The sequence below is a fragment of the Elephas maximus genome, chromosome 19, assembly GCF_024166365.1.
Source record: "Elephas maximus indicus isolate mEleMax1 chromosome 19, mEleMax1 primary haplotype, whole genome shotgun sequence".
Taxonomy (NCBI): Eukaryota; Metazoa; Chordata; class Mammalia; order Proboscidea; family Elephantidae; genus Elephas; species Elephas maximus.
Window position 1 is genome coordinate 17,624,998 of NC_064837.1, and position 15,823 is coordinate 17,640,820.

A 15,823-nucleotide genomic window follows, 5' to 3' on the forward strand; every position below is an offset into this window, starting at 1 on the left:
ACCAGTCAGGACCATGGGTCCTTAGGGACCATTAAGCTCATTTCTCAGATAAGAAAACCAAGGCCGAGGGTCAGGGGAGAATAAGAGACATGGCATCCACTCCCCTCCTTCACTCTTGGCCCATCCTGGCCTGTTAGCCCCACCTGCCCACGGGTCACTTCAGGCTGAGGCAGGCAGTGGCCCCATCCAACTGTGACTGTGGGTATGGATGAGGACCTGGGCTGCTCACCTGTGTGGCCTTGTGACCTCCTCCTCAAACTTCCCTGCCTCAAGATGACCCTCCATCCCAGGCTGCTCACTTTTATGTGGCGGGGGTGGGGGCAGGAGATTCAGTTCCATCTCCAAACCTCGCTGAAGTCACTGATGACAGCTGCTCTGGACACTTCCTCCAGGAAGCTTTCACATTTGGGGCAGGGGGACCTTCAGCCCCACCTTCACCTCATCTAGCTGGGCACTTACAAAAATTCATCTCCCCACCTCTACTCCTGTGCATCTGAGTGAGGTCTCTGGGGGTGTCTCAAGCTGAGATTGGCTCCCATTAACCGCAGCGTCATCTCCTGTCCACACAACCCTTTCCCCTGACGGTCTCATCCTGTATGGCCAGCCTGCCCTTTCACCACCCAGAGGGTCCCTCCCGAACTACCATCTCAGCCTTCTCCTGGCCCCCTGCCCTCTGGTCTGCCCCACTCAGCTGCTCTCTCTGAAGTGGCCATCTCCTACGAAACTGTAGCCCTCCCAGGCTCCCCGCTTCCCTCAGGATCAGCCACAGCTCCTGGCTGGTGTTTGAGGCCTTCGCAAATTGGCCTCAACCTGCTCCCCAGTCTCTTGCTGGCCGCCCTCCTCACAAAGTGTGTTCTCCAGTCACAGCAGCTCCCTGTCACTTGCAGAACTTTCTTGACCTCTGTCCTTTGCTCGGGGTGTCCCGTCTGTCTGGACCCTCCACCCCGAAGTCTTTAAGGTCTACTTCAGGTTGCATTCCCAGTCTCCCCCGGAGATGTAGCCAGTCCCTCTTCCCAGCATCTCTGCACTACTCCAAGCCCAGCCCAGGGCCTAGCCCAGATAGAGCATCAGAGCAGGTCTGGAAGGTCTAGAGGCAGAGATGGGGCTGCCTCTTCCACCTCGGAGTGGTGGAGGGGCTTAGCTGTTGCCTGAAGTGGAAGACAGCCGAGGTCCCTGCCACCTTGCGGTCTGCTCGTGCGCTCCTGGGCCTTAGGCACAGAAGGGAACCTGGTGGACAGTTTTGGGTGGGCAAGGGATGAAAGTGTGCTAGTTGCAGAAAATACTGGGGTGCTGAGACAGCCAAAACACCAGAGGGGCTGGAAGATGTGTTACCAGGAGCATAGTGTCTAGAGCAAAAAAGTGACAGTCCATTTCTGTCAGGGTCAAACCTTTGAGGAGAGCTCTGAACACAAACCGAGAGGGGCATGGAGAAAGCAGAGTTAGTACTCAGGAGTCCACCCGGAGCAGGGGTATTGGCTGGAGATGGTCTCTTGTTAGGTGGTGTCTTGTCTTAAGACCACCCAAGTGCATGGTGGCCTCTATGTAGAAGCTCGGCTGGGCTCTTCTTGGGCCACAGGAGCAGGGTTGCTGGAGCAGGGAGTGGGGGAAGCTGTGGGGATGGTCTCCCCACCCCTGAGAGGGGTTGGTTGCCTGGGAAAATAAGGAGTGAGCTCCCTCTGGCAGGAGAGTGACAGGGGCCAGATGGTGTCTGAAGCCCATTGAGGCTCACCTGCACCCCTTTAACCGGAGCATCTGCCCTGTGACTGTGTTCCTGTTCCAGCCATGAATGCTCACCCCAAGGAGATGGTGCCCCTTATGGGCAGGAAAGCCATGGCCCCCAGTGGGAACCCTGCCGTCCTACAAGAGAAGAGGCCTGCAGAGCTCACCCCCACCAAGAAAAGGTAGGACAGGCAGGCTTGGGCCTGGGCTCTGCACTGTGGGGGCACAGGAGGTAGCCTTGGCCTGGGGTGGATCCCAGACTTTTATTCTCATCTGGCATGGGCTGGTGCCCATGGGAGACAGCACTGCATCCTCAGGGGGCTGAGCCAGGGAGGTCACTCCAACTGGCACAATCTGGGAGGCCTCCTTGGAGGAGCTGGAGGTGGCTAGGCAGGAGCGGTCAGGAAGGCCCTTGAAGGGGTGAGGCATTGCTGGGCCTTCCCTGAAACAAGCAGCACAAGGTGGGTGGGAGAGCCAGGTGATCTGGAGCCTCCACTGGAAAGGTTTTTCACCCATGCCAACATCTCACCTTGCTGTGTGCTTGACCAGGTTACTCAAGCCCTCTAACCTCACCTGTGTAATGGGGACACCAACAAGGACAGTGAGTAATTAGGATCACATTGACAAATTGCTCAGCACAGTGACTGGCATGCTGTCAGTGCTCAGCAGCGGTCAGCTGTTATTTTTGTCGCCTCATCATTATTATTCCACAGGGTGCCCTGCGAACTGGGCAGGGCTGAGATGGTTACCTCTACTTCACAACTGGGGGCCAGGGAAAGGACTTCTCCATGGTCACAGTTTCTGGGCCCTGGGTCCTTTCCGTTGCAGATTCCTCTATCCCTCAGCCGATTCTGTGCCCCTCAAGCTCTAAGCCCCTCCTGCCCCAGCTGTGATCCTCTTGGACTTGGGTTGGGGCCCCTGGTCCACGTTGGCCCATTTTCCCTGTCTCCCCTGCCCCTGGCTCACACCCTGTCTTGGGCCAGAGGTGAACTCTTGGTCTTTTATCTTCTCTGATGTTTTGAGAAATAATCACCAAAGTTTGCTAAGCACCAGGCCTGGGGCTGGGCCCAGAGTGGGGAGCCTGGGACACAGAGAAATAATATCCATTCTGGCTCACAGTCTGGTGAGGAGGACACCAAGGAGAATGTCGGAAGTGCCCAGAGAGAGGGCGAACTGGGAGGGAGGGGGCCTGGAGATGAGTGCGTTATCCCATGGGCAATCTCAAGGCACTTCTTAGAGTGGATGTTGGCAGGTGGGAAGGAAGGGAAAGGGCATCCTGGGCAGAGGGACATGGAAGCAAATGCTCAGCGTGAAGACCAGTGAGGAGTCCGGTGTGGCTGAAGGCTTGGGTAGGCGTAAGAGTCCCATTGGGGCTGGGTCTCGGGGGTCAGTTAAAGAGCTTGGACAATTCTGAGGGCAGTGGGGAGCCACGGAAAGATTTTCTGCAGGAGAGAGGGCATGGAGAGATTTGCATTTTCAAAAGGTTGGTCTGGGTGATCTGTGTGGATGATGGTTTGGAGGCAAGGCTGGAGGTAGGGAGACTGTGGAGAGGCTGTTGGGAAGCCCAGGTGACAAGTGATGAGGTCTGAGCCCACGTGATCATTGATGAAGATAAGGAACAGATCAGAGAGGTACTAGGATTGTGGGGTCTTCAGAATCACTATGGCAAGGGAGAGAAAAGGAGAAGCCAGAGATACCTCTTTTTCTGAGGGAGGAACGTGTGGTGGGGGGGATGGCGGGCTAGTCTCTGACATGGGCACATCAGAGGAGAAGGAGTAAGGTCAGGGAGAAGGTGCCAAGTTCAGGTATGACATGTTGAATTAGAGGTACCTGAGAGACCTCCAAGTAGAGGTGTCCAGAATGTACTGGCTGGAGTACAGGAGAGAAAACTGGGTGGAGATGGAGATCAGACAGGCCAAACTGGGTCTGGGGGACTTGCTTGGGTAAGAGCAGAGACATCTCTGAGCTAAGTCAGCAAGTATTGCTCCCCCGCCCCCGCTCTTTTCCTTATCACCCCTTCTCTTCCTGCTCTCCCGGGGAAGGCTTGGGCCTCAGGTGAGGATTGAAGACAGGGCTCCAGGAAAACCCCACCTTCTTCCTGCAGCAGGATCGGACTGCCTTGTTTTCTGAGCCTATCCCCAATCAGGCACTTAGCTCCAGGCTCAGCTCTGCCCACTGCTTAGGCCCAGCCCGGTTGTCTTACAGCCTCTCTGAAATATTGGTCAGCTCCTTCCAAAAAGCTGTCTGAGAGTCCTCACATGCCCACTCCTCCCCAGACCTCAAAGGTTTTGGCATCTCCCTCAGAACCAATTGCAGTACTCACCCTGGGGAAGAGAGACATTTCCATGAAAAGAAAAGAGATACAATTATATGTAAAGAAAGAGGGCAATGCTGTACACTAAAACAATATGTGCTAATGGTGGGATTGAAGGTATAAAGAAATCTGCACTGGGGAGAGATTTTTGGGCCTGGGAGCTTTTCCTGAGCCATCGGGCTGCTCCAAGTGGGTAGATGTCATGCTGCTTCCTTACTGGGCCTTGGGTAAGGTGATGTCCAGGGACAGAGAGAAGTCCGATGATGGCTGTGGAGGAGCTGGCACTGTGGAGCTCAGAGCATGTGGGCATTTCTTGGGACAAAGCTGATGGCCAGACAGGCCCCCTCCCAGCCCTGAGGCTGCTCGGGGATAGTTTTTGCCTTTAAAGGGACAGAAATGCAGAAAAATGGTGCAGAACTGTTTGTTCACCTGAGTTAACAACACCCAGGTGGCGACCTCTGGTCTGGGCCAAAGGTAGGAATAAACAAACAGCATATGCTACCTGTCAGGAGCCAGGATGTCACACAGCCAAGACCTTGCCAGCTCCTCAAGATGGCAGATGAGATGTGGAGTGTGTTGTGGCAGGTAGGGGAGGTATAGGCCAGACCTCATGGTCTAGCAGCTGCTGGCCCCAGGAGTTAGGTCCTTGCCCAGCAGTTGAGGTCCTCCCCAGTCCAGGTCTTGCCACTCTCCTTCTTCCACCCTGTGAAAAGACCTTCTTTCTCAAACACAGCCCTTACTTTCTTGCCACAGAGGCATTTTTCGTGCTGCTCTCTCAGCCTCCAGTGCTTTCCCCCAACTCTCACTACAGGTCCACTTCCATACTGTCTTAGTCATCTAGTGCTGCTATAACAGAAATACCACAAGTGGATGGCTTTAACAAACTAAAGTTTATTCTTTCACAGTCTAGTAGGCTAGAAGTCCGAATTTAGGGCATCAGCTCCAGGGGAAGGCTTTTCCTCTCTTCTGGCTCTGGAGGAGGGTCCTTGCCATCAATCTTCCCTTGTCTAGGAGCTTCTCAGAGCAGGGACCCTGGGTCCAAAGGGCAGGCTGTTCTCCTAGTTCTTTTTTTCTTGGTGGTATGGGGTCCCCATGTCTCTCTGCTCACTTCTTTCTTTTATATCTCAAAAGAGATTGGCTTAAGACACAATCTAATCTTGTAGATTGAGTCCTGCCTCATTAACTTCACTGCCTCAAATCCCGCCTCATTAATATCACAGAGGTAGGATTTACAACATGTAGGAAATTCACATCAGATGACAAAATGGTGGACAATCACACAGTACTGGGAATCACAGCCTAGCCAAGTTAACAAATATTTTGGGGGGACACAATTCAATTCATGACACATACCCAGATCAAATAGCACCCTGACAGAGCACAGAGTCTTGTGTGCTCCCTGTTCTTGACTGGAAGTATTTTCCCTTCCCCCGAACTCCTATATCCCAACCTTTCTCTGAATAGGTTGGCACAGTTATTGGGACTCCATCTTAGCTCTAGTTGAGCCCTCTGAGGACAGGGGTCCTGGAAGGGTCACCACCTCCCTCCTCACTGCAAATTTTCTGTACAGGACATATTAGTAGTTTCTGAGAAAGTGAGTCAATGAAAGATTGGCTAACAAACAGGCAAATAAACAAACAAAAATTGAGAGAAGAACTGAACGAGTCAATGAGTATGCAGCCCAGTGACTCAGCAGAGCCCTTCAGCATGAGTGAGGACAAACTCCACGGTGAGATGAGGAAATGCTTCTTACCCCGACCTGCCTCTGGCTCTCAGTCTCAAGGCCTACAGTGGGAGATGCCCTCATGAACTGGTTTCCTGCAGTGTCCTTGAGGCCTAGGGAAGAGAGAAAATTATGTGTAAAGAAAGAGGGCAATGCTGGACACTAAGGCAATATGCATTAATGGTGAAATTGGAGGCACCAAGCCTGGATTGGCGAGAGATATTTGGACCTATGGGAGTGGGTCCTGAGAAGGTAGGGAGGTGAAGGAGAGACAAAGGACCCATCCTCAGGTTCTTATGCTAGACAGGGAAGAGGATAGGACTGAGGAGAAGTGAATATTTTGGGCAACTGAGAGCTCAGTGGGAGTCACTTGAGGGATACCATCTCCCCACTATATTTAAAGTTTAAATTTGTGTTTATTCTCTGCTTATTGGTCCTGTCCATTGGTCTCTCCATCTATCCAGCTATCTATGCACCCAACTACTATCCATCATTCCCTATCCATCCATCCATCCGTCCGTCCGTCCGTCCATCCATCTATTCATTCATCCACCCATCCACTCATCTATCCGTCTAGCTGGCCATTGTTATTTCCACTCATTTATCTTTTCACTCACCACCTCTCCATCTTTCTGCTTACCCATTCAGTGAGGTCTTCTGAGTGTCAGAACCAGTGTTGGGTTCTGGGGAGTCAAGGATGATGCACTTGTAGTTCCTGCCATCTTGGAGCTCAGAGCCTGTCTTAGTCATCTAGTGGTGCTGTAACAGAAATACCAGAAGTGGATGACTTTAACAAAGAGAAAGTTATTTTCTCACAGTCTAGTAGGCTAGAAGTCCAAATTCAGAGTGTCAGCTTCAGGGGAAGGCTTTCTCTCTCTGTTGGCTCTGGAGGAAGGTCCTTCTCATCAATCTTCCCCTGGACTAGGACCTTCTCCACGCAGGAACCCTGGGTCCAAAGGACACATTCTGTTTCCGGTGCTTCTTTCTTGGGGGTAAGAGGTCCCCACTCTCTGCTTGCTTCCTTTTCCTTTTATCTCTTGTAAGATAAAAGGTGGTGCAGGCCACACTCCAGGGAAACTCCCTTTACATTGGATCAGGGATGTGACCTTAGTAAGGGTGTTAGAACAATCCCACCTTAATCCCCTTTAACATAAAATTACAATCACAAAATGGAAGACAACCACCCAATATTGGCAATCATGGCCTAATCAAGTTGACGTATTTTGGAGGGACACAATTCAATCCATGACACTGCCAAAGTACAATGTGTTGTCCAGAGCAAAGGAAGGGATGGCCACACTGCACTTGCCCTGGTCTGATCCTTGGGGCCAGCCCACTGGAACAGCAGCTCTGTGAGGGTAGGAATTTTTGCCCACTTTTTCATCACTGTTTCCCCAGCTCCTAGAGCAGTGTCTGGCATGTACTAGGTACTCAATAAATATTTCTTAAGTAGAGGTACTACTGAGGAGCCCAGACAGATAGGATGGTGGGCAGGTGAGGGCTAGACCAAATGTAGGTATGGGGATTGAGACTGAACCAGTAGAAGCATTTAAAGCCCCTGCATCAGAGCTGTGTGGTGGGGTGGGGACAGCTTTGGGATGGCAGTTCTGGGGTGCTGCATGGGTACAGGGGAGCAGTGATCGAACTGGAAGACCTCTGATGTCCACTTTGAGTGGGTAGTCCACGAGCAAATGATCCTAGAGCTGCCCGGACTCCAGTGTTCTGACCTTAGAGACCATCTAGTCCAACCATTCTCAATCCAGGTGAGGGACACTTGGCCCAGAGATAGTAAGTTACCACCTGGGGCCACATAGGAGGCAGAGATTGAGCCAGATTAGAACCCAGGCTTTGCTCCTTCTTTTGTCTTCTCTTTTGGAAGAAGCATTTAATGGCTCTCTTTGATGGGCAGGAAGGTGAGCGTCAATGAGCACCAGCACTACCCTGTGTCCCAATTTTGCCCCATTTCTAGATTAGCTCTGAGCCTCCCAGGCCTTGTCTATGCCTGAAGGAGAGGAGTGGGATTCCCAGGCAAGCCCCAGGTCTCCTTACTTCCTGCCCTACCCTAGGAAGTGGCTGCATCAGGTGACCTCCCTCTACGGTGAACCCCTGGAGCTGGTTTGGCTGCAAGCAGACCCAGAGGGTTAAGATGAGAGCAGTGCAGATTGTGGTGTGAGCTGTGGGCCTGGACATCCAGGGCCACGTTCTCTGACCAACTTTGTTTCTGTCCTGCGGGGCGACTGTGAGTGAACTGCTTCCCCATTCTGGGCCTCAGTTTCCTCATCTGTGGAATGGGACTATAATCCCTACCCTAATTTCCTCCCTTCCAGTCTGAAGACCCAATCTGATAGGGCTGGGATTGTACTTTGGGAGCTATTCTGTGCCCTTGTGAGGAGTGGAGGGGGTTGCTGATCCTTCTGGGCCTGCGAGGGAAGCAGGCGGCAAAGGTGCCTAGGAGCCTTGAGCTCCTGGAGAGAGGCCCCTCTGGTTGGGAGACCACAGTCCCAGGGCCAGGGCCTCAGGGCCAGCAATTGCTCTGCAGCAGCTGTGAGAAGCGGGTGCTGAAGTCACCTTCAGCCCAGTGCCCAGTACCTGGTTGTCATGAAAGGCCCATCTGTGTGTGTGTGATGTGGTTTATGAAGGCAGGTGTGTCTGCTTTTTGGGTGTGTCTGAATGAGCCCTCTCTTTCCCTAAAGGCGGTGCTGGGGGTGTGTCTATCCTGAGAGTTCAGTCCTGGGTGTGTCTTGCGTCTCAAGTGGCAGTGAGTCTCCTACCTCTCCTGGGGCCCAGGCCAGGCAACAGGTAGCAGGGCCTCGGACCTCACAGAAAGGCCTCAGCTGAGAAGGCGATATTCAGCATAGACTGAAGGAAGCAATGGAGCAAGCCGTGAAGATATTTGGGGGAGCAACATTCCAGGAGGGGAACAGCAAGTGGAAAGCCATAAGGGGGTGCTTGCCTGGAGTGTTCAAGGAATGGAAGGAGGTCAGTGTGGCTGGAGCAGAGAGAGCAAGGGGGAAGTTTGTAGAGAGAGGTAACAGGGGCTCTTGTATTCAAGAGTGATACTGAAAATACGAAATACCAAGTATGGTAAGCTATGGAGGGAGCCCCTGGGTGCAAAGGGTTAATGCACTTGGCTGCTATCCAGAATGCTGGTGGTTCGAGTCCACCCAGAGGTGTCTCAGAAGACCGGCCTGACGATCTACTTCTGAAAAATGAGCCATTGAAAGCTCTGTGGATCACAGTTCTGCTCTGACACCCAAGGAGCACCATGAGTTGAAATTGATTCTATGGCAGTTGGTGGTTTAGGCTGCAGTTTGCACAAGCACCACGCAGGGCACCTTTAGGGAGTGCAGCCATTGCTGGCGGGCACAGTGGCCATAGCCTTGTCAGGGCAGGCGGGCTGGGGATCAACCTGCAGCAAGTGTGCCCACCTGGGGCTTATCAGAGCCAGAGAAGGGGGGCCAGTGGAGGGAGCACACTCAGGGAACTCAAGGCCATAATCTTTTAACATCTGGAGTGGGAATATTTCCGTATTTTAACCTGCTAAGTATCAGTTCTGATTGCAGGTTGTAGTAAGAACTTTGACTTCAACGCTGAGTTAGACAGGAGCAGAGGGATGACGTGGCTTGACTCTCCTTTTAGAATGATCTGTCTGACTACAGATGTTGAGCGCCGACCTTAGGGACAAGGGGGAAGCAGGGAGAACAGTCCCCAGACTATCGCAGTGATCTAGCTGGGAGAGGATGGTGCTCAGACCAGGGGGAGCAACAAAGAGGGTAGCCATGGTTTGAGTCTGGATTCATTTTTGTCATGGATTGAATTATGTTCCCCCCCCAAATGTGTGTATCTACTTGGTTAGGCTGTGATTCCCAGTATTGTGTGGCTGTCCTCCATTTTGTGATTATAATTTTATGTTAAGAGGATTAGGGTAGGATTGTAACACCGCCCTTACCCAGGTCACCTCCCTGATCCAAGGTAATGGGAGTTTCCCTGGGGTGTGGCTTGCACCGCCTTTTATCTCTCAAGAGATAAAAGGAAAGGGAAGCAAGCAGAAAGCTGGGGACCTAATACCACCAAGAAAGCAGCACCAGGAGCAGAGCTCGTGCTTTGGGCAAGGGGTCCCTGTGCCTGAGAAGCTCCGTGACCAGGGGAAGATTGAAGACAAGGACCTTCCTCCAGAGCCAACGGAGAGAGAAAGTCTTCCCCTGCAGCCGATGCCCTGAATTTGTATTTTAGCCTACTTTACTGTGAGGAAATAAATTTCTCTTTGTTAAAGCCATCCACTTGTTTTATTCCTGTTATGGGAGCACTAAGTGACTAAGACAAATTTGAAGGTACAACCAATAGGATTTGGTGACAGGTGGGATGTGGGATAAGAGAGCAGGAAAGGAGTCAAGGTTGACGCCAAGATTTTTCACCTGAACAGCTGAGTAGAATGGAGTTGCCATTTGTTGATACAAAGAAGGATGCAGAAGAAACAGGTTTTAGGAGGAAGTTAGGAGCCTGTCCAATGACAAGGCTGAAACCCTACAACTTTTTCCCTTCCTCCCTTCATTTATTCATTCATTCATCCTTCATATTTGTTGAGCATCTACTTTGTGCTGACGTTTTCCAGAAGCCGAGGATATAGGAGTGTCTTAGTTATATAGTGCTGCTAGAACAGAAATACCGCAAGTGGATGGCTTTAACAAGAGAAATTTATTTCCTCACAGTAAAGTACGCTAAAAATTTAAATTCAGGGCATCAGGTCCAGGGGAAGGCTTTTTCTTTCTATTGGCTCTGGAGGAAGGTCCTTCTCATCAACCTTCCCCTGGACTAGAATCTTTTCTGAACAGGAACTCCAAGTCCAAAGGACGTGCTCTGCTCCCAGCACTGCTTTCTTGGTGGTATGAGGTCCCCCTGTCTCTCTGTTTCCTCTCTTTTATATCCCAAAAGAAACCAGCTTAAGACACAAGCCAATCTTGTAGAATGAGTCCTGCCTCGTCAACACAACTGCCACCCACCCCCCTCATTAACATCATAAACTAACTAACCCACTACCATCGAGTTGATTCCGACTCATAGTGACCCTATAGAACAGAGTAGAACTCTCCCATAGAGTTTCCAAGGAGTGCCTGGCAGATTCGAACTGCTGACCTCTTGGTTAGCAGCCGTAGCACTTAACCACTACGCCACCAGGGTTTCCGCTAACATCATAGAGGCAGGATTTACAACACATAGGAAAATCACGTCAGATGACAAAATAGTGGACAATCATACAATACAGGGAATCAGGGCCCAGCCAAATTGAAACACACATTTTTGAGGGACACAATCCAATCCCTGACAAGGAGTGAACCAATAGATGTGATCCTTGCCCTCATAGATCTCCAAGTCCAGTGGCGTCCCCCCAGCAAGGGCTTTCAGGGGCAGCTGAGGCTGGAGGGGGCGGTCGGGGGAGTGGTGGCGATGTTGGACTTTGCATCCTTATACTCCTCATCTTCGGTGAGTCCTTTGCACCTGGAAAGGGCAGCCGCAGAGAAGGAAATTCTCCTCAGGGTGTCAGGCCACCTCTAGGAGAGACCCCTGGGTCCATCGCCCCAGAATTTCTAGTGGCAAAGCCACCCAGGCCTGGCTTTGGATTCAGGGTCTGCCACCTACCAGCTGTGTGACCTTGGTAAATTGCTCCTTGCTTCTCTGGTCCTCCAAATGCCCATCTGTGAAATGTGGGTGATCATAGCACTATTGGTCCTACAGAGTGCTAGGAGGATGGATTGAGGCCACGTGGACAGAGGTTATTGACCCTGCACCCTCTGATGCAGGGTTGTAGGACACCCAAGTGGACAGGCCCTGCCCCAGCTCTAATGGCTTTGTTTGGGTGTTCTCTCCCCTTCCTCCTCCCCACCCCAGTGCACACTTCTTCCTGGAGATAGAAGGGTTTGAGCCCAACCCCACCATCTCCAAGACCTCGCCCCCCATCTTCTCCAAGCCCATGGACTCCAACATCCGCCAGTGGTAAGTACTAGCCCTGGGTCCGGCCCTCAGCTCCAGGACTAGGAGGCTGAGGCCTCAAGTGAGCGGCCAGTGGCTTACCCTAGGCCACACGGCCCTGCCTGGCTGTGGCTTGCTAGCACTGTCGATTTTTATAACTGTCCCTCTCTTCACACCCCCAGCATCTCTGGCAACTGTGATGACATGGACTCCCCTCAGTCTCCCCAGGATGACGTGACAGAGACCCTGTCCAATCCCAACAGCCCGAGGTAAGCCAGGCCCCGCCCCTCCTCCCCATGTTCCACCAAGGGGAGTCATCAGAGGGACAGGCATCAGTACCTGCAGGAAGGAGAAAGAAGCCGCCATCCCTGTGGGGGGCGGGGTGGGTGGGTGGGTGTAGGACAAATGTCTGGAGGCCTGGGCCCATGGCTGTGGCCTGTGGCATGTAGGAAATGTTTTTTTTTTTTTGGCGGGGGGAGGGTATTTATAAAATCCTATAAATCATTAAACATTCAAACAACAGTCAGAAACAGAACGGGAATTACATTTACACATTTACAAGAGTTAAATTTACGTAATTACATAAATTAAAAATAAATGCTTATAAAGCATCAGTGTGTATTTTATAAGAACACATACAAACAAAAGGATACACGTCAACACCGTACGATGCTTACCTGTTTGGAGCCTGGAAGTGGGGAGGGATATATTTAAAAAAATCGGAAAACAAAAACTTTGAACATGAACTCTCCCTTCCTTCAATTCCACACTTAATCACCACGAGCAGCGAGGCATATGTCTTCCTGGTTGTTACCGTGAGCATCCAAATACATAATGTAACATGATGTGATCACAGGTGGATTAGCAGAGGAGCCTGCCTAGGGCAGCAGGAAGCCCAGGCCTGGAGTACTCACAGAGGGATTTCAGGCCTTGTGACAGATGTGTGATGTTGGGGGGCTGCCCTGTAGCTCTGGTGAGGAAGCGGGGCTATTGGGAGTTGTGGTGCCTGTGTGGCGAGCTGGAAACCTTTCCTGGCCTCAGTGCAAACCTGGCCAAGGGAGAGCAGAGGCGGAAGAAGAAGAGGCTGAAGAAGCGGATCTTTGCTGCCGTGTCCGAGGGCTGTGTGGACGAGCTAGTGGAGCTGCTGGTGGAGCTGCGGGAGCTGTGCCGGAGGCGCAGTGACCTGGACGTGCCTGGTCAGTGCCTGGTCCTGCAGGGGGTGCAGGGCTGGGGGTCCACTAGCACCCCGCCATGCTCCCACGGGATGGGAGCATTAAGAGCCTTGAATGCCAGGCTAGGGACTTTGACCTTGACTCTGAGGGCAATGGGGAGCTATGGGAGGGTTTAGGCAGGTAAGAGTTGTGGTCTGGTTACTGAGTGGAGGATGGGGATCAGCTAGAGGTGTGAGAAGACCGCCATTCAGGCAGAGCTGGGGCCCTGGCAGCAGGGCTGGGGGAGGGAGGAGGGCAGTTCTGGGAAGCCCTTTGCTCAGTGGCATTGGCAGGACTTGGGGACTGAATGGACGTGGGGAGCAAGGGGGAGGGAGGAGTTCAGGGTGCCATTTTGACTTAGGTGGCTTGGTGGATACCAGAGCCATAGCGATCCTGGGGACAAGGAGGAATAGCAGGTTAGGAGGAGGTGATGAGATCTATCTCAGAGGTAAGGATTTCAGGGTGTCAGCACCAAGGTGGGCAGCGGGCAGCCATGCCTATGCCAGCGAGAGGTGCAGAGGGCAAAGGGGACAAGGCCTCAGACAAGGCCCTCAGGGGCCAAGAAGCAGGAGGACCCAGCAAAAGAGACCAGGGAAGAGAGCAGGGAGGAGAGCGGGGAGTGTGGGGTCAGGGAGGCCAGCGGGGTGTGGAGCAGGGTGGGGAGGCCTGAGGCTGCAGCTCCCACACCCTGGTTTCCCCTCCCTGGTGCCTGGGAGGCCAAGGGCCACCAAGGCCCCTCCTGTGGCTCCAGCCTGTGACCTGCCTGCAGACTTCCTCATGCACAAGCTGACGGCCTCGGACACAGGGAAGACCTGCCTGATGAAGGCCTTGTTAAACATCAACCCCAACACCAAGGAGATTGTGCGGACCCTGCTCGCCTTCGCTGAGGAGAATGACATCCTGGACAGGTTCATCAACGCAGAGTACACGGAGGAGGCCTATGAAGGTATCGGCCTGCAGGGGTGCCATGCAGAACAGGGATTTCCGAGGGTGGGTGGGTGGGAACGGCTGTACCTGCAGAGGCGTTGTTGTCACTGATGAGTCCTAGGAACTCAACAAGGCAACCCTGTCTTCCTTCCTGCAAATAACTGGGAATACTGACTTCATGCCAGGTATTGCTTTGGCACTGGGGTGCGGTGGTGAACAAGACAGATATGGTCACGGCTCTAAACAGGACGTTTTTAGATGTAAATGCTATAAAAATACTAAAAAAAGGTAATGTGATAGAAAGTGATTGATGAGAGTCCTTGGGTAGTGCAAGCAGTTAAGTGCTCCACTGCTAACCAAAAGGTTGGTGGTTTGAGTCCACCCAGAAAAGCCTCAGAACAAAGGCCTGGCAATCTACTAAAAAAAATCAGCCATTGAAAATGCCATGGAGCACAGTTCTACTTCGACACACGCGGGGTGGCCATGAGTCGGCATTGACTAAATGGCCAGAAAAGGAGACTGATGAAGGGTGGTGGGTGGTCCGCGAGGCGTTCTTTGACCTGAGGCCTACCTGTGAGAGGCATCCAGAGCAAGGCAAGGGTGAAAGCTCAGAGACGGGCATGAGCTTGGCATGTTGGAGCAATGGGAAGAAAGAGAGGTCAGAGAGCTGGGCAGAGGCCAAACAACGGTAACTATTGGTATTGTCATTGTCATTATTACCTGTTGCGTTTGGGTCCCAATTTTGTGGCTTCCCTTTTAGGTGGGCCAGGGGAGGATTGAGGAGACTGAACCTGGGATAGAGTCTCCCTGTCTAGGGAACCTGCTGTGGATAATTGGCAGGGTGTGTCCTCATTTGAGTTTTTGGAGTCAGCAAACACTCTGTTAGGAGCTTAGGAGGTGTTTGTAGCAAAAAAAAAAAAAAAAAAAGCTTTTAGCTCAAGAATAGCTGGACACCGTCCTGCTGATATGCCAGGGGCATTAAACATCTCAGCTGTTTTCTGGGTAGGGAGTCTAGCGTGGGCCCTTAGCCCTTCTCATGGGAGAATGTCATTTTGTTTTATTATTTAAACTCTACAGACTTTCAAAAGAGCTTTGTTATATACAATAGAAAGTCGAGGATTGTAAAAAAACTGGAAGATATGGAGTGGAGGAGAGGAAACTCAGGGAAGCTTGCTCAACTGAGTGCTGCACTGTACCCTGAGCTCCCTGGCAACCAAAACAAAAAGAGAAATCAGATGAGCTATATAATGTTCTCAGCTTGTCGCTAGGGAGTTGACACCAGTACTGCAGACAAGGAGATTCAGGCCAGTGCCTCAAGCTTGGGCATCCTTGTGTCTCCCCTTTCAGCCCCCTTGTGTCCCTTCCTGCCTTCTTGTCATTATTGTAGGGGGCTTACAGACTCCCTTTTTCCGAGTGGCATGCTCCCCTTGAAGACAGGAGTAAAGTCTGTCTTATCCATAGTGAATTCCCTAGTACTCTGGGTCTCACACAAAACCCAAAACTAAATCCGTTGCTGTCAAGTCAATTCTGACTCATGGTGAGCCCCATGAGTACAGTAGAGTAGAACTGTACTCCATAGGGTTTTCAACGCTGCGGCCTTTTGGAAGCTGATCGCCAGGCCTTTCTTCTGAGGCACCTCTGGGTGGGTTTGAACTGCCGACCTTTCGGCTAGTAGTAGTGTGCCTACCCGTTTGTATTACCCAGGGTCTTGGGTGTCTCACATAAGAGACACAGTATTTTTTGAGTGAGTGTATAAATGAAGGTTATTAGTGTCTTCATTAAGACTTTGCTGCCCTGACTGCAAATCTTTACATTTCTCCGTTCACGGCCTCTCCCTGCCCCTTCCTTATTCCTCTTGCTGGTGGGCTTTTGGGGGGGTGGTAGTGGTGGGATGGGGGGCTGCAGGCGCCTACTCTCTCTGCATGGTGGGAAGAGCCATTTATTCCTGCCTTCGCAGAAACT

General features: G+C 51.9%; 1 protein-coding gene across 2 annotated transcripts in view; it reads left to right on the plus strand.

Moving 5' to 3' along the window:
* The first annotated feature begins 1,782 nt into the window (after positions 1-1,782).
* The window catches only part of TRPV3 (transient receptor potential cation channel subfamily V member 3), a 46,945-nt gene continuing 32,904 nt past the window's right edge, over positions 1,783-15,823 (plus strand). For both annotated transcript variants that reach the window (XM_049859879.1, XM_049859878.1), the window contains exons 1-5: positions 1,783-1,901; positions 11,643-11,747; positions 11,906-11,992; positions 12,765-12,919; positions 13,704-13,880. In XM_049859879.1, coding sequence (XP_049715836.1) covers positions 1,783-1,901; positions 11,643-11,747; positions 11,906-11,992; positions 12,765-12,919; positions 13,704-13,880 — 643 coding nt within the window. The remainder of the gene's footprint in view (positions 1,902-11,642; positions 11,748-11,905; positions 11,993-12,764; positions 12,920-13,703; positions 13,881-15,823) is intronic.